The 24,593-nt window shown below is 48.5% G+C and overlaps 1 protein-coding gene across 2 annotated transcripts in view; it reads left to right on the forward strand.

Annotated features, from left to right (window-relative positions):
* Positions 1–2,790: 2,790 nt before the first annotated feature.
* Positions 2,791–24,593, forward strand: part of Ankrd33b (ankyrin repeat domain 33B) — a 73,581-nt gene continuing 51,778 nt past the window's right edge. The window contains exon 1 of one of the 2 annotated variants that reach the window (XM_076916392.1): positions 2,791–3,634. In XM_076916392.1, the coding sequence (XP_076772507.1) occupies positions 3,281–3,634 (354 nt within the window). In that variant the 5' untranslated portion in view covers positions 2,791–3,280. The remainder of the gene's footprint in view (positions 3,635–24,593) is intronic. The other variant, XM_034523214.2, reaches the window with a different exon arrangement.

A 24,593-nucleotide genomic window follows, 5' to 3' on the forward strand; every position in this document is an offset into this window, starting at 1 on the left:
TATGAACCATTTTGAGCTGCTCAATATTGGTACCGAGAACCAAACTTGGGTCCTCTGTTAGAGAAGTACATGCTGGTAACTGCTGAGCCACTGAGCCATCTCTCCAGCTCCTCCGCACCCCCAGGTCTGCCCCGCCCCCTTTCAGTTTGAACTTGCAGCAATCAGGTAAGCTTTGGTGTGCCTGGCTTTACACTTTATTTTTGTATTTGTCTATTTGTGTGTGTGTGAGAGTGTGCGTGCATGCGTGCGAGTGCATACCCCCTTGTGCTTATGTAGAGGTCAGAGGACAACTTTCTGAAGTTCTTTATCGGTCCCCCCCATCTCTACCCCCCACCCCCATATGTGTTCCAGGAATTAAGCCCAGGTTGTTAGGTTTAGAGGCAAGGCAAGGGCCCCTACTGAGCCTAGATTCCCACCAGCCTAGCAATATAACTCTGAAAGGCCTGATACAGAAGAGTACCTACGGTGGTAGTGCTGAGAATACTTTAATGTTGTAAATACAAATTATTAAGCTATGTGGACAAAGTGAGATATATATATACATATATATGTATGTATATATACACATATATATGTATATATATATACACACATATATAGACATACATAGATATATATGTATATATACATATATATGTATATATATTATAGACATACCATCTTTAAAACTCATAGACAATTCATTGAATGAGCTCGACTTCTCACAATGCTATTGGTTTAAAAATGAGCCTTTATCTATCTGAAGCTTTGGTAAGATGGTCCCTCCTTGTCACATAGATTCTGTTCACACAATATGTAAATGTTAGCTTTGCAAAAAAATAAAAAAAACAAAAAAATAAAATCTTTCTTTTTTCCCCCCTCTATGTACATACATAAGACTCATTTTGATGTTTGTTTCCCTTCTCCACATTCTCAAAGGTGAGGGATCTAGTACTGCTGTGGGAAACGAATGAGCATATCACACACACACACACACACACACACACACACACACACACACTTATTTTATTGAGACTGAGTCTTATGGAGCTCAGGCAGGCTTCAAATTTTCTGTGGAGCTGAACACTGCCTTAAGTGTCTTAGTACTGGGATTACATGATATCTGCCAGGCTGAATAAAAATCTGCTTTTAGAGATAGGGTAAGGTGGGTGGGGCAAACAGACAGACAAACCAACCAACCCTCCTTAGGACTCCTTCTTTGGAGCTATTTTATTTATCCCTCCCACCCGTCAAGTGCCGGGGACCACACCTATATCCTAGGCATGCCGCTGAGTTCTGCCCGGCTCCGTTCCTGTTTATCTTTAAAGGGCAAATGATTCTCAGCGCTATTTGGACCTAAACTTCTGTGAAAGAAAAAAGGAAGTAGATAAGTAACCGTTCTCCTCCCGTCAGTGATGATAAGCTCCAGCTGGCTTCAGGACAGCTCCTCCCCCATCCTCAGAAATAGCTCTGTCCCCGAAGCGGTCTCCTGGGGTTGAGGATGATGGTGGTGGATTCAGAATTTAAAGCAACCCTCTGCCAAACTGGGAGGAGAGCGAGGCCAAGAAGCCAGTGCCGCCAACTTCACTGTAGCACACAGGGTTTGGGGCGCAACTGCCCCTTGTAAGTCCCCTCAGTCCCTGTAACAGAAGCTGACCGGGAAAGGGGAAATTCCCAGCGGGAATTTATGCAGCCGTGGACAGTTACAGACAGAAGTTGAACAGCGGTTGGGAGTGGGGGATTTTGGTTTTCAGAAAGAAAGCCCCTGTACACCAGGCCCTCTCACAACCTCAACGTGACTGGCCCAGTGCGGGTGGCACGAGGCACCCTACAACTCTAGAAAGTCTGTCAGCTTACTGTGCCTGTTTCAGCCTACAGTAAGACAGCATATAGTGCATGAGCGTTCTCACTGTGACCTTTGACCTGCCCAGCCACATCCGGGTCTTTGTGTCTTGTCCGTCTTCAGGGGTCTCAGACATGTTGCCCTTTGGGCCTCCCACGGGCTCGCGTGCCTGGTGGGCTGGCAGTGGGGTGAGAGAGAAGTGAGGAGCTTCTTGCCGCCTCATGAGACACTGCTGGGATGTACAGGTTTTCCTCTAGGACAGGGCCACGCCACCTCCTCCTCTTTAAAGTGAGGGGCTCCAGGTGACAAATTCTTACACAGCTTCCCTACAAGCCATCATGGCCAGTAATCTCGATTTCCGCAGTGTTTGTTTCTAGCCCTGGGGTCAAAGCCAGTCAGTCTCCCGACATCTCTGGTTCATCTGCCAAGACCCGTTACTTTCTCCTCCCTTCTGCCAAATGACAATGGTCAGGGGTGGGGGAGAGTGGAGCTCCCTCAGGGCTCTGGTCGGGTGCTGTCCCCCAGACGTCCTCCCCTGAGGTTCCTGATCACCTTTCCATCTCCCCAAGATTTTTTTCCTATCAACCTGCCAGCCACAGCCGGCTCGGGTGACTTGGAGACTCTGCTGACCCAATCTTCCTTTCAGGTTACCCCCCTCTCCCCCAAATCAGCCTCGGGTCCTTATTTGGAACAGGATCACTAGGGCAGGTTCTCCCCAAGGTAGAATTTTCCTCCAGAGTGGACAGCTCCACCACCCGCCCCAGAGTGGACGCCTTTTTCATGCTTCAAGAGAGTTTCCAGGGAGTCCCAGAAGTGCAACTGGCCCAGAACTCCGATAGCCCAGGGAGGTGACGGGTCTTGCGGCTGCCCCTCCTCCAGCCCCCGGGCTGATTACGGTCCTCAGTGGGGAGGGGAAAAGGGGCGGGTCTCCAGGTGCAGGTACTTTCCGACGCTGGAAACTTGTTAGCCCTTGGCGTCTCGGGACCCCATCTCCGCCCGGGTCTCCAGGGAGCAGCCCTTGCCTGGGCGGGGCGCCCGCTGTCCCTTTCCGCTAGCTTTCAGCCTCTCGAGTTACAGCTTCGGGATCTACTGAACGAGCCTTTCCCTGCTCGGGACAAGAGGCCGTGTGGCGGTGGCGCGGTCTGGAGAGGACCTCTCTCTGGTGCGCTCAGGACGCTAGCTGGGAAGGCGCCCCGCCCGCTGGCTCGCTTTCACCCCGCCCGGCGGGGCAGGGAAAGCCCCCGCGGCTCCTCCCACCCAAGGGGCTTTTCTCCAGTCGCCAGTGACTTTGCTCCGGGAGCGCAGCCGCCTGGAGCTGCTTTTCCGCCAGGCTGGAGCGCGCGGGGCTCCTGCTCTTCTTCGAACGCAGGGGACGAGGGTCGGTGACCTCGGGGCGCGCCCCGTGTCCGTGTCCCCTAATCCGAGCCCCAGCCCCCGGCCCGCGCCTTGGCCTCCAGCATGGTGCTGCTGGCTGGGCCCGGGCCGGAGGGCAGCGGGACACGCTGCTTGTCCCCGGAGTCGCCGACGCCACCCCGGAGCGTACAGACAGGGGACGACCCAGCGGACTACGAGGAGTACGAAGACTTCTCGAGTCTGCAGGACACCCGCAGCATCGCATCGGACGATTCCTTCTACCCTCCGGGAGGCGAGGAGGAGTGCGGCGCGGAGTGCGCCGAGAGCGTCCCGGAGGGCGTCCCTGAGGCGGCGACCCTCCTGCGCGCCGCCTGCGCCAACGACGTGGGGCTGCTGCGGGCGTTAGTGCGGCGCGGGCCGAGTTCCGAGGAGGTACGGGAGACTGACCGCAACGGCCGGGTAAGTCCCGACAGGGTTTGGGTTCCCTCCGCTCTTCTCCCTCGCTCGCATTTCCGTGTCACCCCAATCCTGGATCTGCTGCCGCTCAGGTCACCCTTTCCTTCCTGTGTGGCGTGAGGCGATATTGGGACCCCATATGCGGAGCGAGCGGGAGATGGTCCCGCAAGGCTTCCTACTTCATCTCAGTCCCTTTACCGCCCCGAGGATCCCGGAATTCTCCCTAGAGGAAGAATTCTCCACGCTGGAAATGTGTTGACATCTGGGGTGGGGGGATGTCGCTTCCACCCAGTGTCTCCCTCACTGTTAGATTTCCCCAGGCCCCAGGTAGGTGATGGTCTCTACTCACATTCAGGGGACATTATCCTACCCCAGTCCCATTCGTCTGCTCGGCCTCTTCCGCTGTCCCTGTCTAACACGTTGGTGCTCGAATTAGGATTTGGAAGCTTTCATTACCTACGCCGCCCTGTCTTTTCCTTGCTTTTCCTAGTGGCCCGCGCGGCGACTAGCCAGCTTCATGTGCGGTCACCGCTGCGGGTCGAAGCCAAAGAGCCCTCAGAACCATCCTCCAGACAGGTCCGGTGTTGGGCAGCTCAGTGGGGGCACACACCAAGGTCGCAACGCGGGGAAGGGGGGGGGCAGTCTCCATTGATTACGCCAAGACTCAGAAACTTTGTTTCAGAAAGGGCCAGAAAAAGTTGGAGAGCTGTTTTCACTGACTAGTAAGTAACTGGGAAAGTGACCGCTGTGGCCGTGTCCCCATTAATCTCTGCTGGGTGGACAAACAACCTCACCTGATTTCCATGTTCCCAGAGGCCCCACGGTTTTTTTTTTTTTTTTTTTTTTTTTTTTTTTTTTGCAGACTCAGCCTTGAACAAATTAGGGACGCCTGTGCTTCTGCTTGGGAGTCACAGCTGACGGAAAATATGCGCTTTAATATAGGGACCTGGTGACCCCGTGCCTTTGGCTTATCCTGGGGCTGTATATGTGCAGTGTTTTGTGCCTGACTGCAGTCTGGGTCAGGCTTAGGCAAGTGTGAAGCTAGTGTGTCACTTTCTGCCTTTGATAACCCGACATTGAACTTGGAGGAACGATTTATGCTTGTGATATGACAGGGAGACGGGTCTGATGAGGTCAGCACCACTCTGGTGTCCGTTCCAGCTGGCACCCAGCGGGAGGAGAGGCTCAGGGGGCCAGTGCTCTGCTCCACTTTCAGTTTAAGTAAGCGAGTGTTCCGGGTCAGGTGTTGGCGTTAGAAACCTCCTCTTCCTGAGCAAGCGTAGCAGCGGCTAGGGGTGGTCTTTGGAAGCCTTCACCTGTGAGTGGCCGCTGGCCTCTCAGCTTTATTACGTTTTTTGGAGAGAGGGAAAAAAAATTCCCAAAGTTTGAAAAACAGCAAGGGAAATTGAGAACGTGTTAAAGTGAGCACAGAAGGCTTGAGAGTCACCGAATTCCAGGACCCCTGGTGAACCCCTCCCAGGCCCCGAGGCAGGAGAAGACAGGTAGCAGCCTCCCTCAACTCTTGTTTGTCTCCAGAGTAGCTCACCCGCAGTGACAGTCCCTGCTGTGTGGTTTGTGAGCCTAAAGTACCATCCTGGCCCAGAGTCCGGAGACCACGCATGGCCATCATTTGTCTTTCTCCCTAATTTGTTACTCTTTTGTTCTGAAGAGAATATGGACCAGTCTTGGGCCCAAGTTTTCTTTTGCTGTTTTTCTCTTCCCTTGATTTTGAAGAGAGAGAGAGACTGAAGGGCCTTTGTTGTTCTGCTTTGAGTCTTCATCCCTTTGCACCCGTCAGACGTCAGACGTGCCTGGGGACCAGAGGAAGGAGTCCTGCCTGGGCTTTTTATCTCTGGGTCAGAGGATCAGGCCTGTGTTCTGTGTGCCCTGAGGGGAGAAAGCAAGAGACTTAGGGAGTGAGGGCGTCTGTGAGAGAAGGTATTCTGGTCAGGCAGGGGTGTGTGTGTGGGGGGAACAACGGATAGTGGCAGGTACAGAATGGTTTCCTTTCGGCCTGAAATGAAGAGGAGGGGCCGTGGGAGCCAAGGTTAGAGACGCCCATTCAGGTCAGGTGAAGAGTACCTAGCTGTCTCTAGCTGGCTCAGCGTATGGGGAATTGGGAATGAAGGAGTGCCAGCTGGCCAGTGACCAGTCTGGAGTTCTTTAGGAACATCAGTCTGATGGTTACATGACTGGCTTTCTCACCACCTGGAGGTTTGTGTTAAGCATACTTTCTCTTGAAAGCCTTTCTTCTGTCCCCCATCTAAGCCCAGAGCTGGCCAAGGGTAATCCATCTGTTGGATGGGGGTGGGGGGCTGGGGGGGGGAAGAGGTTGGGAGGAGGCTGAGATTGTCAGTAGCATGGTCATTTGCAAGCGGATGTCCTTAGAGTACAAGGAAGAGTCTTTAGGCAGAGAGGCGAAAGTACAAAGGTCCTGAGGCAGGAGCAGTGCTCCAGCCTGGCTAACAGCTCGATCTTGATTTGTCTCAATGAAAATCTTAGGGCAGGCTCCAGAACTTTGGTGGGATAATAGTAGGGTGATTGCTTGAACAGCAGGTGACTGCTGATGGGAGCCTTTGCTTAGAGACAGTTTCCCAGGAGCCAGGTCGTGACCCCGTGTGTGTGTGTGTGTGTGTGTGGGGGGGGGGGGGTTGAACACCTTTCTATAGGGTTCATATATCAGATATCCCGCATAATCAGACATTTGTTATTACAATTCATAACACTAGCAAAATTGCAGTTATGAAGTAGCAGTAAAATAATTTTATGGTTGGGGGTCACCACAACATGAGGAGCTGTATTAAAGCATCTCAGCATTAAGAAGGTTGAGAACCATAGCTCTAAAGGCTTTTGGATGTTGCACTTCTTAATAGCTAAGGAGTCCAGCCTGATCCACAGGTAGCTGAGGACCATGCGTGGGGACAAGAGGGTGTGGCTGACCACACAACCTTGCTTCTGAAACATTGTTTTGGAAGGAGCTCAGGATTTATTGTGCAACATTTAAATATGTGTTACATCCCTTTCCTGTAACTCGGAACACATGCTCTCCCTGTGTTGTTGGATGCAGGTGCTTGGTCCCTCCAGAAACTCTTTTCCTAGTTCTTTTCTTTGTATGTCAGCATGCCAGGCTCCCTTAGTTGACAGCGAAATGGAAGGCACATTTGTGCCATCTAAATTTGTCATGGAAGGGCAGTTTGCATGTCAGTCACTTAGGCCAAATTATGCCCAGTTAAGCTGAAAGGTTAAAGTGCTGAAATCCCAAAGTCACTGTTCGTTTATTTTACTGGCACAGCAAAGCACCCCAGTGAGGGGTGCCTCCCCCTCGGGAAAGGCTTACACCTCAGTTTTACAGATACTTGGGTGTGAACATTTTACCTTGAAATACAATTGAGGCATCTGCTGCATATTCTTTAAATGAAAGATTTATGAATGTAGAAGTCTCATCTTCCTAAAGCGAGGGTCACAGTGTTGGAATTCATGCACAACCCTCCGTCCTTCCAGGCGTCAGTATGTACAACCTGTGTGAGCATGGAATTAGGGTGATTCACAGAGAAGCTGTGTTACTATGGACAATGGGTTCTGGCCTTGACCCTCCAGTGCTTGCCAAGGGTCGGAGTACACAGGGAGAGGTTTGCTTTGCAATTTGGGACAATGTGTTCAGTTCGTGTTTTCTCCCTCCTTATTCTTGCTTTTCCTCTGAACCCTCTGCCCCTGTCCTGCCTCCGTGTGTGTGTGTATGTATGTATATGTATGTATTCTCTCACCATAGTGCTTGTGTGGATGTCAGAGGACAGCCTTGGGTGTGTGTCTGTTCTCACCTTACATACACCCTTGAGTCAGGGTCTCTTATTTTGTTTCTGCTTATGTCAGGGTGACTCACAAGCTTCAGAGGTTTTCCTGTGTCTTTCTTCCACCTTGCCATAGGAACTCTGGGAATACAGGAGTGGGATACAGGCCTACAGTACAGCATCTGGCTTGATGTGGGACCTAGGGGTTCAAACCCAGGCCCTCATCCTTGTGTGGCAAATGCTTTACTCACAGAAGCATCTCCCTGGGTCTGTTTAGTTTCATGCTCCAGTGTGGGGAAGGAGAGAAGGTGAACTAAATAGCACTGCACTAGGAACACCAGGACCACACTGAAAGTGAGTTTGCTCAAGTGGGTCTGGGAACGAACACTGGGCTTGTGCAAGCAGCCAGCTCTTCCTCTTATCTGACACGGGTGCATCCAGGCTAACAGCAGTGAAGAGGGGCTTGTGTGTTAGGTGTAAGGATTTCAGTTATCTATGACTGGCAGTGTTGTGGATGTTAGTCAGCCCTGTGTATCCACAGCAAAAAAAATGCCTGTAAACATTTATTATTTATTTATTTATTTGTTTTTTTGAGATAGGGTTTCTATGGGCAGCCTTGGCTATCCTGGAACTAGCTCTGTAGACCAGGCTGGCCTCAACCTCACAGAGAGCTGCCTGCTCTGTCTCCTGAGTACTGGGATCAAATGTGGGTGATACTGCCATACAGCAGTAATAATTTATTTATAAGAAGGTATCTGTTGTTTGGGTTCATACGTGTGCAACTCCCAGCCCAGGCCTGAACAGGTCTATCGCTTTGGTCCTCTGGGTACCAGATGGCAGTGGTTGCAAGCCCAGGGTACAGGAAGCTGCTTGCATCAAAGTAGATAGTCTTATAGTATCCCTTGAGGACATACACCTCACGAAGGGCCCCATCTTCTAATAGTTTGCTCATTTCCAAGAGTATCGCTTCGAGAACCAAGCTTCTAACCCATGGGATGTTGAAGACATTATGCAAGCCAGAGTACTATGTAGCTCACACCTAGGGAACCCCTGGGGTTCAATAGTGACCTCTCTGCTGAGGATGGCTAAGTCTTATCTAGCTATGAAGGCTAGATTTTTTTTTTCATCTGTCTGCACCTAGCGGTTGGTGAGCTGCTGCTGCTGAGACCAGGATGGCCTCTGCTGATGACCCCGATCTGTTCCTTGTGATTGCTCATCTTCCAGCAAGCTGGCCCTGCTGGCTTTCTGAGGCACATGCAGGTTCCAGGAGGGCCATTTTGGTCCAGGTATAATTCCACTACTTCTTAAGCAAGTCACAGGTCAAGCCCAGGTTCATGTGGTGAAAATAGACTGTCTTCTCAGTGTAGGAGCTGTGAAGCAGGGGATGAAGAGGGGGGGAAAAAACCCTTTCTTGCTACCACAGGGAAGGATGAGTGAGTCTAGGACAATGGTATTATGCATACCCTTGTATGTGTAGTTGTTGAGCAGTGGTGTGTGTGTGTGTGTATGTATGTATGTGTTTATGTGTATATGTGCATCTGAGTCCCTGAGAACATGCTTGGGGGGCTAAAGAGGTCATGGTTTGAGGGTGACCCTCTTTGATAATTAGGGTTGAGCTGGTTGGGGCTGCTGTCTGTTGTTTTAACGATGTACAATCAACCATCATGTCAACAGATGCCTGAGACTTCTAGGCTACTAAAAAAGCCTTTGGCTCAGAATTCAGCTCCCAGGAGGCTATGATGAGGGAGTGGCTGTTTCAGAATAGGCAAGGCCGGAGATCCAAAAAGCTAGCTCAGCAGGTAAAGGCGCTTAAAGGCTCTTGCTACACGAAGCTAACAATAAATTTAATCCAGGAAGTGAGATAAGGGTGGGAGGAGAGAACTCACTGGGGAGCATTGTCCCCTGATCCTTCCCACGTGCATGTGCATGCCGTGGTGTGTGCCAGTGAAAGGTTTATTCTGGCTCATGGTTTCAAAGGTTTCCATCTACAGTCACTCAGGACTGTTGTTTTGGGCCTGTGGCTGCACAGCACAGCATGGTGGGAGCATAGGATGGGAGGCTACTCACTTCATAACAGTTAGTGAGCCAGGAGAGAAAAGGGCTGGGGTACTGTTTATATACCTCCCAGTTGGCTCCACCTCCAGAAGGTTTTCTCACATCCTGGTGATGATACAAGTTAGGACCAGGCCGTCAACACATCGGAGGGAACCTTCAATGTTCATTTTATAATAAGATAATATAGAGAGCCCTTTCATTTTATAGTTGGTTTAAAAAAAAACTGGGTTTCATAGAGCAGGCAAGAAGGCTCAGAGGACAGAAGCACTTGCTGCCGGGTCTCACCGTCTCAGCTGCCTCCAACTTCCACATACAGGCACTGGGGCACACGTGTACCAGCATATGAGATGCTAGGTATTAACCCTCTGTTGTGTGTCTGGCTGGCAAAGGTCTTCTCTCATTCTGTAGGCTGCTTTTCCCACTCGGTTGACTGTTTCTTTTGTTCTACCGAAGAAGCTGGCCTCGTTTCCTGAGTGATTGGATTCCTGTTTAGAAATCCTCACCTGTGTTTACGGGCTCCAGTGTACACGCTGCCATCTCTTCCGGCAGTTTCAGCTTTTACATGGAGCTTCTGTTGATTCACTTGAAGTTGATATTTTGTAACGAGAGCTAAAGGTCTAGTTTCTTTCTGCTACATGTGAACATCCGGTGTTCCGACACCGTTTATTGAAGTTGTCTTCTTTTCAGCGTCCCATCTTTGTGAAGTATCAGGTGGCTATTGTGAAGAATTGAGTCTGGGTCTTCTCAGTCTAACATACATGTCTGCTTTTGTGCTAATACCATGCTTTTTATCACTATAACTGTGGTATAACGGGCACGCTGAGGCCTTAGTCTTTTTGCTTTGGATTGTTCTCAGCCTTCCTGTTTGGTTTCTTGTGGACCAGTGTTTCAGCTTGTTAGGGTGGTAGTTCTGCATCATAGCCACGGGGCATACAGAAGTCAAAACAATCCCTTATATAAAACAGTGTTATCTGTTTATTTTATTAAAGAGAATAAGAAAAACAGAAGTGCTTGAATTGAGTGAATGCAATGTGTTTCTTTCACGAAGATTGGGAAGTAATTCATATAGGTGGTCTGGTGTGTGTGTGTCCGTGCATGTGCAAACACACACACAGTAAATTGTGTCATGTGGCCAGAGAGACTGTTGCAGAGCAGAACGCTCTTAATAGGTGATCGAAGACATTGGCCTGAGAGACTGCTGTGTGGCACACTCACCATGGGTGAGCATGAAGAATGGCTAGAGAGGCCATTTCCCCAACTTATATTTCAGGCAGGTTTTATGCTATTTCAAAAGTCTCCGGAATAGCCTTCCCAACGGTCGTTTTCCAGCCAGATGATTGACGGGCATGCTTGGATTGACTCTTACAGGAGGGAGCCATAGTATGTGAAGTCTCCTGTTAGATAGCCATCTTGGAGGAGTCAGGATTTCTGGAACCAGGGCTAGGTACCTACCAATTGGTAACCTTCCAGGAAGTCCCAAATGTCATGTCTCCTCCCTGGGCCAGAGACAGGATTCAGGTCCCATTCTTCTGACTGCTGATTTGAGTCCTACTGCTCCCGCTCTTGGTTTTTACAAGGTATTGATTATGAGGTCCTTACCCAGTGCCTGCCAAGTCTCCTGATACCTAACTGGCTACTTAGCAATACGAAGAGGAAGCTCTGCACAGGGAGGGTGGTGGATGGAAGCCACAGAGACCTGGGTAACATGAGGAGAGATGGATGGTGACTATGGTGGCCTTAGCCTCCCTTGTAGCTCTCAGGAGCTTGTATTGAGATGAGGTAAGATACTGAGAGTTTGGGGCTGGAGAGATGGCTTGAAGTTAAGAGCACTTCCTAAGTTTGGTTCCTGGTACTCACATCAGATAGATCACAAATGCCTATAACTCTGGCTTCAGAGGATCCAATGCTCTCTTCTGGCCTCCACAGGCACCCACACATACCACATATACAAACACACACAAATAACAAAATGTTTTAAAAGTGATGTTAAGAATCTTTAGTGTCATTATGTATATATGTATGTAAGAATCTCAAACAAAGGCTTTTAAATGGTGGTTTTGGATTTAAAGGACAGCTGAAAGTGAAATGGACTTATTTCTACTAAGTCAGAGAAAAGGAAATACGGTAGATATGGAGTCCCGTGTGACATTTGGCTTTGTGGGAAATTGGATCAGAGTGGTGGATTTTAGAGCAATTTCTAAGTAAGAACAAAGTCAACAAAGGCTTCCAAAGACATATTCATGTCAGAGCCAAGTATGCTTATGCCCAAAGCAGGCACTGGATGAGCAGGGAGTCAGCATTTCTGTCCAGCTTCAGCTGGCTCTTCAGTTGGAGACTACACTTGTCCTGGGATGTCTCCGCTGAGAGAGGCATTAGCTGGGTCTGTGGATGGAGAGATAGATGGAGAGGTCCCTCTCCTTGTGCTTGTGGGAAGTGGGAGTTTAAGGGTGTTATGATTTTAGCACCACATTCTCCAACAATATGCATTTGTTGTGTTTGTTTAGTTATCGATGCTAAAGACGGAGCCTAGAGCCTCACAGCTGTTAGGAAAATGTCCTTCCATGAAGTCAGTTAGAATAAAGAAGTTGGGCTTCATAGTGCAAGCCTGTAATCTCAGTTACTGAGAAGGCTAAGACAGGAGGATCAAAAGTTCAAGGCCAGCCTGGTCAACGTAGGGAGACTCTATCTCAAAATAAGAAATAAAAAGAAGGGTATAGCTCAGTAGTCAGCGCTCATGTCCCATGAGTGGAGTCCTGGGTTCGGTATCCAGCTTTGGGAGATGGAGAGGAAGACAAAGAAGTCACAGTGAGTGAAAAAAGAGCTCACTCAAGATGGTAACACGATCATACTCTTGAATAACGTGGCTGTAGAGATGAAAGAGGACTCAGGCGTGGGGAAAACAGGGCTGCTACAGAAAGATGGTGGAACCCTGGGGATGGAGCACTTCTGCTCCTTGCTTGTAGTGACTGTGGGAAGGTATATGTGGCCTAAATGTACATGGGACTAAATACAGGCATGCATATACCCCCACGTACGTGCATATAACATATGTATGTGCATATTCTCACGTACATGCATGCATACTTTCACACATGTATGTGCACACTCTTCACACACATGCAAGCACAACCCTTATGTACATGTATGTACAACACATTCTCACACAGTGCAAAGCACACACCCTTACACACATGTATGTACATACCACCTCACATACATTCATGCACATACTCCAGCACATATACGTATGGACACACCTTTACACACATGTATAGGCACATAACACTTCCCCACCTGCACATGCATGCATACACCCTTGAGCACACATGTACTCACTGTCACACACACACACACACACACACACACACACACACACACACACATTTGCACATCAGGTGGCATCTGAATGCATTCATGGTTTGCAGCAATGTCGAGTTTCTGGTATTACTGTTATGTCATTTTCAGGGGATTGGCGTCAAGGACAAATGTCGCACTCTTCAGAGTGTAACTTCCTGTGGGCCAGTTAACTATTTCAAGTGGTTAATGAGGTTCCCGTGATGTCACCCCCTCTTTCTGCTTCAATGTACCTTTGGTGATGTGATGGGAATGAACCTGGCTCATCACTGTGACCCATGAGTGTATTATAAGAGTGTGGTTAGCATGAGCCTTCCTAAGTGATGGCCTCCTGAGGCTGCTGACCCAGGAAGCGGTGGTGTCCTGGGTGCTGAGGGCCACTCCAGCCCCTGCTGCTGGACCAGCAGATGCTGCTGCTGCTTCAGGTGCCCTCGACTCTACCTCTGGATGCCAGCACTCTTGGCATCCGCCACAGTCCCAGTGACTGTGGTCTTTGCTGGATGCTGTGCCAGTTCAGAGCAGGAGTGACGCCACAGCTGAGCATGAATCTCCCGTCTTTCCAGTGTGTCTTTCCTGTACCCCTTCCCAGATCTTCCTTCTGGCTGCCTGGGGAGAGGATGCCCAAAGACAGTTGTGACGTTAGATTAGTAAACATGACTCTTACTTTCCCCTCTTTCCTTGGGCTTTCTGCTGTAGTGGAATAACTGAGGATTTTTGCAGCAGATCAGGTACATACAGGCTTCACAGCCCGGCAGCTATGGTGGTGCTTGTTACATGTTTGTTATTTCATAGTAATGAAAATTAATGTATAGATGCCAGTCTCTAGTGAATGATCTGGTCAGGCAACTCAGTAGCAATGTGATTTAGCTGTTAAATCCATTTGCTATTTGTTTAAAAAAAAAAAAAAGGCGAAGAAGGCACGCATTTATTTTGGGGCTTGCTGCCACACTTAGATCTAGTTTTGGAAACAGAAGCATGGTGAGAGCTAGTGGATATGCAGGAAGGGGATCTGAGCTGGGGGCATTGGCAATGCCTGAGAGCTTTCCTATGTGCACGGTCTCCAGCCTTTCTTCCGTGTCTGTTGAAATGCCTCCAGGTGAGCCTATGTGCCCTTAAGTGCAGGAGCTCTGGAGAATTTCTTAGATACCGAGTCTGGTGTGCCAAGGGGCGAGTGTCAGGTCACGTGATCCTCCTCAAGCCATCTGCTCTTTGAAGATGTATTTAAAGATTTGTTTATTTCACTATTTTGTGAGTGTGAGGTTTTGTCTGCATGTATGTTTGTGTACCACGTGCATGCCTGGGGCCCTCAAAGGTCAGAAGAAGGCTTTGGATCCTTGGGACTGGAGTTACAGATGGTTGTAAGCTACCATGTGGGTCCTGCAAGAGCAACACGTGCTTTTAATGGCCGAGCCAGCTCCTCAGCCCTTAAGGATATTTTTATACTTATTTGTTTTCCTTCTACGTGTGTGGGCACATGTGTGCCAGGGGACTCGTGTGAGGGTCTGAACGCAGCATGCGGAAGTCAGTTCTCTCCTGTTCTGTGAGATCCAGAGTTTAAACAGGTTGCCAGGCTGGACACCAAGCGCCTTTACTCACTGAGCTCCTGATCTTTTGATCTTGCTTTCTGTAGGCTTGAAAAGGAAAGGCCCAGGAGTTTAGTACCACCATCCTGTGCTTCCCTGGGGGATACAGAAGCTCCTTAAATAGGAAGCATCCATTCATTTGGCAGCTATTGTTTCTGGGAGTGAGTTATATCAAGGTCATTTCTTTGCTGACTGGAAGTTTTATGGAAGTTTTAACTGTGGAAAGAGGCGCATGTGAAACAAATGTTTAAGCAAAAAGCAGCGATTAAGAAAATGGGGCTAGGTGTGGTGGTTTATACCTGTAATGCCCAGCATTCTAGAGGCTGAGCCTGAGGCAGGAGGATTGTCTGTTGTGAATCTGAAGTCCAGTCTGGGCTATAGTGTGAGATCTTGTCTCAAAAATAAAATAAAACAAGAAGGGGAAAAAAGTGGGATGTTGTGAGTATTGTGATGTGGTGGCATGTGTTAGCCCCAGCCGTTTGGAGGGAGTGATGGGAGAAGCAGGAACCAGGAGTTCAAGGTCACCCTCGATTATACACTCACATCCACATGTCAGGGACTCTCTTCCTGTTAGTAAGGCCAGCCGCAGGGAGATGGGAAGGCAGCTGCTGCAAATATCTGGGCTGCACCCCGAGTCTGAGCGAGTGGGGACTGAGGTACTGTTGTGCAAAGCAGGGGAGAGGAAAAGGGGCCTGGAGGGACTGCAGCTGTCCAGTCAGTGATGGCCAAAGCCTTTCATCTTTCTTGAATACAAGTCAGAGCAAAGATGCCAGCGTTGGGGGCAGTGGTGCTGGTCCGCCCTGGGTCTGATGTTGGGGTCACCAATAGGCCGAGGTATATTTCAGAAGCTTCCTTTAACTTCAATGTGGGCACAGTGCCAGTTCTAAAGGACCCCACCCTCCCCTCTGTTGCTTCCGTCTAAACCTTCAGTGTTGCTATTTGACAATTCACGGGACAATAGTCATCCACTAAAAATAGTGGGCAGTGACCCGCTCTCCCTCCTTTGGCTGGTGGTGCTAGGTTTTTTTTTTTTTTTTTCCTTTGCTGTGAGAATGTGGGTGGGTTTCTAGGAAGCGAGTTCCTGGTGTGGAAAAGCTGGCTCGCTCATCCAGTTAATAATTGAACCCAGCTTACTGAATTATGGTGACCTTTTTTTCTCTGAAGTACAAATACCTGAGCAGGCCAGGGACATGTTCCCAGAAGTTTCTAAGGTTGTCTGTGGTCACTGTGGAACAGGGGAAGGAGAGACTCTACTACAATTTGTCATCTGTGTGTCGTCTCCTCAATGGTAGCCTGGGCTAGACCATATTGATTGTGATGGTGGGGAGGGAGGTCACTTACAAGGCACCAGCTGGGGCGTTCCACTTACACTGGTTACTATGTGTTTGTGTGTACACATAAGTGTGTGTGTGTGTGTGTACATTTACTGTGTAGGTGCATGTGCAGACTAGAGGTTGTTGTTGGGAGGCTATCCTTCACCACTCTGCACCTTAGGTTTTGAGGCAGGGTCTCTCACTGAAGTAGAAGCTCCCATTTCAGGGAGACTGACTTAGCCAGTGAGCCCAGATCCGTTCGCCTCCCTCTGAGAGCCCCTTCGCCTCTTAGCACCAAGGTTACAGATGTACACGTGGCTCCTGACTTTTACCAGAGTGCGGGCATCCAGACTCAGGTTCTAATGTGTGCATAGCCTGCACTCTACCTCACGGAGCTACACTGTGCTGATGACATGAAAGCCATCGTGCAGCTGGGCTGGGGCACAGGGCACAGCTGTCTTCTAGGGCACAGAGTGTCTTTTGGGAGGTAGAAAGCCCTGGATAGAGTTGGGAGAAGGGGAGTTAGGGTTTCTAGCTCCCGAGGTGTCCAGGAAAGTAAATAGATTCTCTAAGGCAGTTCCATAGGACACACTCTTGTGGCAAGTTCATAATTGAGCTGTGGGTCAGCTTGCGTTAGAGTGAGACCCTGTCACTAACACAGAACCAAAGAATAGCTTAGGGGACTGCTCAGTGAGTAAAGTGACTCGAGGTGCTAGCAGGCTAGCAGCTGTGGGATGGCAGGTTTGTGTAAGTAACCCTGGCAACTTCCTGGACTGAGCTGGCCAGTAGACCTGCTGAAATTAGTGAGCTCATGATCAGTGAGAGAAGGACCCCTTATATCAGTCTCTGACCTCTACATGTATGTACGCATCCCCCACCCCACCCCCACACTCTTATACACACCCCCACACACCTACAGGGATGTGCACACATATCACCCCCCCAGTACAACAGAGCGTAAACAGACAAACAGAAACCCAACAGCATCCCGGCGTGAACCCCTGCCCATCTTCAGCCTTTAGGGCTGCCCTGGTGGATTTTAGACTTGGCTGGTCTCACAATCATGGGAGCCAATTCCTTAAAATAAATGTTTCCACGTCTGAGTCTCCAATTGGTTCCGTGTCTTTGGAGAACCTGCACTGATTCTGCCCTTAGCAGTATGCTCTGCTGGCCGAGCATCCTAGTCTCCAGAAGCTGCCGGCTCAGCCTGCCTGCTGCCCTGAGCACTGACAGATCAGCAGGATTCCTCCTGTTGGTTTCCTCTCAGCTTCTTCTGCTTCCGAGTTGCTGGGTGTGGCCTATGCAACCACAAGCTTGGACTTATCAAGACCCCTGGGCCAGTGCTGTGCTCTGACAGCCTTGCTGCTTCCTTTTCCTCCTCTTCGTCCCCCTCTTCCTTCTCCCTTTCCCTTTCCCCCTTCTTTCTTAGAGACTGACCTTCATTGTATAGTCCATGATGCCCCCAAACTCATGATCTTTCGTTTCCGCTTTCCATGTGCTGGGATTACATATGTGTACCCATGTGCTGGGTGTACCCACTGTTCCTGGTGGGGTTTGTACCAAAGAACAAATTTGTATCCAACCCTGCTAGTGCTGCATCCCTTTCCTTCCACCTTTCCTCACGTCCTTCAGTGTGATTCCAGCATCTGGGCTCCCATTGTTTGATGGGCCTTCACTAACATGCACGTTCTGTCTCTGCTCTTTGATCTTACTGTCCCCCACATCTGGATTCACCTCCACATGTACAACCCTTGCTGACTAGACTGTCTTTGGAGCCTCTTTTTTCAAGACTGCTGCTGCTGCTGTAGCTGCCTAATATTGAACAAGAAGATGGTATTGGTCTGGGGAAAGACAAACTCAAAATCTGGAGCACGTTCTTCTGCACATATATTACATCAGTATCACCGCGACTTCATAAATCCGAGATACGTCATTGTAAGTCACGGGCTGCCATTGTTTTACATTGTTGGAATAATATTTCCCAACCTTGGCACGGCTGGTCTGTTTGGTCCCACAACTTATGTGTGAAGACTGTCCCCTGCATGCTAGGATGTTTTGTAGCGTCCTGAAGTTCCTGTGTTAGATGATAGGATAAACACTCTCCCAGTGGTGACAAAACTGTCTGGACACTGTCATGTGTTCTCTAGGGACATAGTTACCCTGAGGTCAAAGTCCCTAAGCCAGAGCAGGTAGTGGTGAAGCTGTTGGAGGGTGTTACTCCATCTGGGAAGGAGTTGTTTGCTCTCTTCTGCCTCTTCCTTATCAACAGTCTGGTCAAATGGTTCTTAGTTACATAGTCACTCTTTTTGTGAAGTACTCCTTGGTATGCTTTGCTTTCTTGATACATAGTTGTGTGTAGCCCAGGGTGGCCCCAAGAGGCGGCTCTTTTGAAAGTTGAAGAATGTAAATACCTTTGAAGAAAACTGCCTACTGGTTTCTTCAGAACATTCCTGTTGCATTCTTCTGTAATCTGGGTTCTTGGCCTTGTAAACATGGCTGCCTTTTCTTCTTTTCAAAAACAAAAACAGGATCTCACCATGTAGCCCTGGATGGCCCAGAATTCTATGTAGACCAGGCTGCCCTCAAACTCATAGAGCTCTGCCTTCCTCTGCCTCCCAAATTCTGAGATTAAAGATGTGCCGTTCAGCCTCTGGCATACAGTTTTTTTTTTTTTTTTTTTTTTTTGAGTCTTTATTGTTTGAATATTAATGCTATATTATGTTTTCCTCTAGGAATTATAATAAATAAATGCATTTGCAAAACTCTGAATTGAGGCGCTTAGTCCCGTCAGGCCTAAACCTCTGCTCTTAATTCTGTAAGTTCCTCTGAATTTCCTTCTCATCCTCCATTATCCAAGGCTTGCAGAGATGGGTACTGAGGACAAATGGAGGCAGCCAGCACGTGCTCAGAGAGGACACAATAGAGCCAGTCAGAAGGTGGAGATGGCCTGCTGTGTCTAAGTGTCTAGGAAGAAAGCTGCAACTCTGCCTGCCTGGCCCCCCCCCCCTCCGTGTGTGTGTGTGTGTGTGTGTGTGTGTGTGTGTGTGTGTGTGTGTGTTTGTGTTGGGTCTACAGGCATGTATCACCTTCCTGGCACACATTCATTTTTGACTTTTTCAAAGGGATTTTTAGTAACTAGCAGTACTCCAAGACACGAAGGACACGCACAAACACGCTAGAGTCTTCACTAAGTTACCTTTTAGGTTTAATGTGTTTACTTAATTTTCAAATAAGTAAACCTGTGTTGGGCAGTTCTGGCTATAGGATGCTGAGCAGCTGTGAGGTCGGGGTGCTGCTGAGACAGGAGCTGAGACAGAGCAACTGCAGAAATGCCTAAGTGTGAAAACCCTGTCCTGAGGGAGGGAGGGAGGGAGGGAGGGAGAGAGGGCAGTGAGTACTCAGAGGAAGGAGAAGTGGCCAGTGATGGGTCTTGCAGTGTTTGGTTCCTGTCGAAACTTCTTTCTCTCGTTGTTGAGGAAGAAACCCTTGATTAAAGACTGGAATCGAGAGAACCTTGGTGAGCTGTTTGCAAGTCTAGGGAAAGAATATTTCAGCAGAAGAAACTGGCAGAAGGGCTTGGACCATGCTAAAGTGATAAGGAAGAAGTCCGAGGTGCTGGGGCGGGGCAGAGCAGAGAGGGCAGTGGCAGGAGGGACCAGGCATTCACCATGGCTTCTAAGCTCTGACTGTGGAGCAGTGACAATGTCAGCCTATGTGACCATTGCTGTGGGAATGTGGGAGGGTTCAGGGTGTGTGTGTGAGAGTGTGTGTGAGTGTGTGAGAGAATGTGTGAGTGTGTGTCTGTGAGTATGTCTCTGTGTGAGCATGTGTCTGTGTGTGTGAGTGTGTGTGTGTATAAATGTGTGTGTGTGTGTTTGTATGTGAGTGTGAGTGTCTCTGTGTGTGTGACTGGTATGTGGTGTGTGTGTATGAGGAGGTTTCTCTTATCTTGGTGAAAGGAGACATGTAGAAGCCTGAGACAAGAAAGCCCTTCATGGATGCCGTGACCTCTTAAGTCTTATAGCCTGCTGCCTAAGGCTCACCTGGCTGCCGAGTGAATGCTTGATGATTCATTTCCTGGGTCCTCCCTAAGAGACCCTGAGCTGTGGCCCATGACAAGTGACCGTGTAGTAGGGGACCACTGGGACCCATGAAGCAGAAAACAGAGCTTCACTTCTAACCTCCGTGTGTAGTTCCCCTTGGCATCAGTCTTTCTCCTGTCCAGTCCCTGTGAAGCTTGGGCTCTCTCTATGTTAATGTGTCTCTTGATATTTCTGTCACCTATGTTCATTGCTGGTTGCTTCTTTTTGCTGTCAGGTGACAATTCAGAATAACATGGCTGCATATGGGGAAGAAAGGAGGAGGGTGGCATTGGTACCACAGCCAGTGATGCTGCGTGTTAAAAACTGCTGTTTGGATTTGATGCAGTGTTAGAATACAGTATGCCTAGGGCTTCCATCTCTGTGGCTGTGTGTGTGTGTTCTCTTAATTTTCCAAACACTCTATAAGATGACATTAAGATCAACAAACTATTCTCACCAGTCTTTTGGTGCTGAACAAGTTTTGCCACGAGGCGCTGTAATACATAATTTAAAAAGTTACCACCTGTATCCGGTACTCAGAGCCAGATTCAAATGTCGATCTTTACTGGGTAAATATGGGCCTTTCCCGATACGTTTACATCGCCAGGACATCACTCATATTTCCTGGTGCTTGGCTTTGCAGTGCAAATGTGTGCTTTCCCCATGCATTTACATGTACCAGGACATTACTCACGTGGTTGCTCGCTCTTAACTCACTAGCAGTGTGTGCTTCTCTACGGTGCTGGGAAACACTTTCTGTTGCTCAGATGCAGATGCTCAGAAGTCTTCACTGCAGGAAAATGCTTCTGATTTTAATGAATCGGAAGACTTGTAGTGCGGTACAAATTCTTTTTTTTTTCTGTTTTTTTCGAGACAGGGTTTCTCTGTGTAGTCCTGGCTGTCCTGGAACTTACTCTGTAGACCAGGCTGGCCTCGAACTCAGAAATCCGCCTGCCTCTGCCTCCCAAGTGCTGGGATCAAAGGTGTGCGCCACCACTGTCCGGCGCGGTACAGATTCTTTAGGTCAGGACTCCTGAGGGACCATTTGGGGTCCTAGTCATGACCTTTACCTGAGCATCATTCAAAATTGTCCCTTTGACCTGTAGTAGCCCTTCTCCGCCTCAACAGTACAGAATACCCAAGCGTCCCACCTATCCCATGTTCCTCTGCTGCCGAGACCTTACTGGGGTCTGGTGGGAGTGCCTTCTAGATTATTCCTCTCTGTAGAGTCCTGTAGTTTCAGGCAGAGTCTATCCTACCACCCTGAGCCTTAGAGAAAGCACCACGGGAAAGGGGAAGAGGCAGCGGGTGTGTAGTGTGAACCAGAAGAAGCCTGCTGAAGCCATTGGGCCCGAGGCTGGCTCTTTACCCCAATGTCACCTAGCATGGACTAACCAAGACAGTACAGGTGACAGACGCACAGGAAAAAGAATCACTGTGCTTATCATGACACTCTGCTTATTGCCATGACTCTCCCGACTGCCTCAGAGTCCGCCTTCTCTCCCGTTCCTGCCTCATTACCCTTGACCAGCATTCTGTGTCGTGTCTACTGAGCCCCTATTTTCATGCTGTAGAAAGAGAAAGCCCTCTCCTCTCAGCGCCTGTGCCCACCGCTCTATCTTTAAACCCGGTGAGGCCAGGTACAGCTAGAGCTTCCAAGATCTGCCTTGTGCTTGTCCCTGTTGATCCAGTTCAGTTCAGTCAAACCACCAAAGGACACTCTGGATTCCAGATTGCTTGGACTGTTAAATGACCTTTCTCCAGGGTGCCTCCTTCTTCCTCATTGACCCTGCAAGGGCGTGCCACCCTCAGGGTCTGTGAGCAATAAACTTAACCCAGCTGGAATCTCTTCCATTCCCTCTCCTGACTGCATCGAATTTGTTCAGGATTTTCCTTAAGGGATCCCAGTGTAGTCGAGTGTCTCTTAGATCTTCTTCATACTAACTAGTCTTTCCTTGTCTGACCATTTTTTGGTTAACCAGTCAGCCCTTTTGCTACTTTTCTCCTTGGCCTAATCTTCTATTGGTTTTTAAATACTTTTTTTTAAAAATTGTTTTTGACTGATACACGAAACATCCAAATTATATACGTTAAAAGGAATGTTTTGATACCTGCATGCAGTGTGTGACATTCAAGACTGGGTGAGCTAATGTCCCCTCAAATAGATGTCACACCTTTTATGACAAATACTTTCAAGTTATTTTCTTCTGGCTTTTGGAAAAGCGCCCTGCCTGACTGTAGTTGTAGTCACTCCACTGAGCAACAGGCCCTGAAATTGCTTGGTCCTGCTATCTCAGAACCCACTGACCCACTGACCTACTTCTCCCCAGCCCATTCCCCCTGCTTTGAAATTCTCACCCTCACTTAGTGTTTTATTTATAGCATCTTCCTCCACTGCCGCTTTATGGGCTCATATTTTTCAAAACCTACTTTAATAAGGGTACTGAAATGCCTTAACTTCCCTCCAGCCCACCACCCACCAGAGGTAGTGGGAAGGCAAGGTTAATGGGGCAAAGAGGGTGTGGACGTGTGCAGAAATACTTCTCTTCCTCTTCCTCGTCTTCTTCCTTTATTTCCCCTTCTCCCAGTTCTGGGTGCTGAACCTTCTAGAACCTTGTGCATGCTGACAGGCACTCAACATTAGGATGTCTTCCCAGACCTTATTTGGTTCTTCTCTTCTCCTTTTCTGTCTGTCTGTCTGTCTGTCTGTCTGTCTGCCTGCCTGCCTGTCTGTCTGTCTGTCTGTCTGTCTTTCTTTCTGTCTTTACTAGAAAAATCCTTTTCTCCATTTGTTACCATTTTATCTTAAGAAGTTCTTTTAAAGTCTGTGAGTTTTGATATTTGGGTCTCCTAGAGACGTTTCTCTTGGTCTTGTCTTCTGGCATATCTGGTCATTTTTTTTTTCTTTTTCGTATTATTGTATGACAATTAAGTAGCCCTGGATGGCTGACCTCCCTCTAAAGAGTTGCCACAGGCAGACAGAACAGGACAGACTGTTACAGGCCGGGATGTGGTCATTGTAAGTCCATCTTCATTCTGGCTTACCTTGCCCTTAGGGCTAGCTTTGGGTTTCCTTATAGTAATGGCATGCTTTACAGGCCTGCTGCCATTGGCAGGCTGAGTCTTCATGTCTTCCCTACCGTTAACTCCCTGTTGGGTCTGCTTTGCTCGGTCCTCCTTTGTTGGCTGCAGGCCTGGTTCTCTACAGCCTTGCTACACTCTCAGGAGGGGAGCTGAAGCTGGTTCAGTGCTTTCATCTTTCTGGGGACTTCATGCCTGCTTGGCTGGAAGGTGGTTGCGTCCACTAAAGTTTTGTTTTGTTGAGACAGCGTTTCACGATGTAGCAGTGGCTGCCCTGGAATTCCCTCTGTGCAGACCAGGCTGGTCTGGCTGCACCCTCCTCTCAACTGGCTACCACACTCAACTGTGGAATTTTTAGAAAATATTTAGTCATTTTTATTGATTTCAGTGGAGAAGGTGTGCAGGGTACCCTGTCTTGCCATTGAAACCGGCAGTCTCTGGTGTGTTTCACGTAGTCTTGCTGAGGAGAATTGAATTTTCACACAGCCAGCGTCAGCACATTTGCTGGGTTTGGGGTTTGTCACTGAGCTTCAGGCCATATTTTCTAAGCCAAGTTTATAGAAGGAGTCATCTAAATTTCTTCCCAGATTCTTTATGGCCATATGTCTATTGGTTCATTTTTGGGCTTAAGATCCAGCTTTATTTTTTTTTTTTTCTCAGATGGCTGGGAGCATTTGCCCAGCACCAGCAATTGAATAATGTGCTTTCCGTGAGGTTGTGAAACCGTAACTTGTTGAGTATTTGATACCGCATTAATGGTTTATCTTACCTTCTCTGCCTGCCTGCCGATGGGTGTGAAGCTCATGGGTGCTCGTGAGCTCTTGGCTGGTCTGGGGCTGTCCTGTTCCTTCCTTTACCCATTTGGATAATTATATTATCATAATTATACTGTCGGTACTTCAGACTGATATTTAATACACTCTTGTACCATTCATTTGTGTTGCTGTTTCTCAACAGCCTTTTAGTTTTGCTTGTGATGTTTTAAAGCAAGGGGATACTATATTTTTGTATTTATATTTCTTTCATTGTTTCTGTGCTCCCAAGATGCTTAGCTTTTGATTAATGAACTGTTTTAGGATATATGTGTAGACGTGTGTACATATACATTTGTTTTTGTCCCTAATTTTTTTTTTTTATGTTTGTTCTTTTGTTTGTTTTTGTGGGAGGGCTGGAATGCATGCCATGGTACGTGTGTGTGTGTGTGTGTGTGTGTGTGTGTGTGTGTGTGTCGGGTGGGCGTGTTGAGACGTGTTGTCAGTTTCATCTCCGGCTACCCTGGAGATTTCAATCCTGCTCCCTCCTCCTGAGTTCTGGGATCGCAGCGTGTATGTCACCACCACGCCTGGCTTTAGGCATGTGTTTTTATTGCTTAGTCATTAACTTGCTCAAAAAATTGTTAGTGTATTCTTTCCATTTTCCAGTTATTTCCTTAACACTTAACCCTTAAAGACAAAGGGCTGTTTCTGGGCTGTCTGCTCTGCTCGTATCCCCATTAATCTGTATTCTCACTCCTGGGTTTTATATTCTTCTCTCTTATTTTGCTGAAGTATCAGACACACGCATTTAGAAAAACCATTTAGAAGCCCGTGAGCTCGTGGCGAGTTGTGGCGGGTTTTCTCCCCAGACCTCTCTCTTGCCTGGTTGCTGCCCAGAGTGATGGATCTCTTTCCACCATACTGGCTTCCACTTTCACTCCATCTGGCCGG

Source organism: Arvicanthis niloticus, chromosome 19 (genome assembly GCF_011762505.2).
Source record: "Arvicanthis niloticus isolate mArvNil1 chromosome 19, mArvNil1.pat.X, whole genome shotgun sequence".
Classification (NCBI taxonomy): Eukaryota; Metazoa; Chordata; class Mammalia; order Rodentia; family Muridae; genus Arvicanthis; species Arvicanthis niloticus.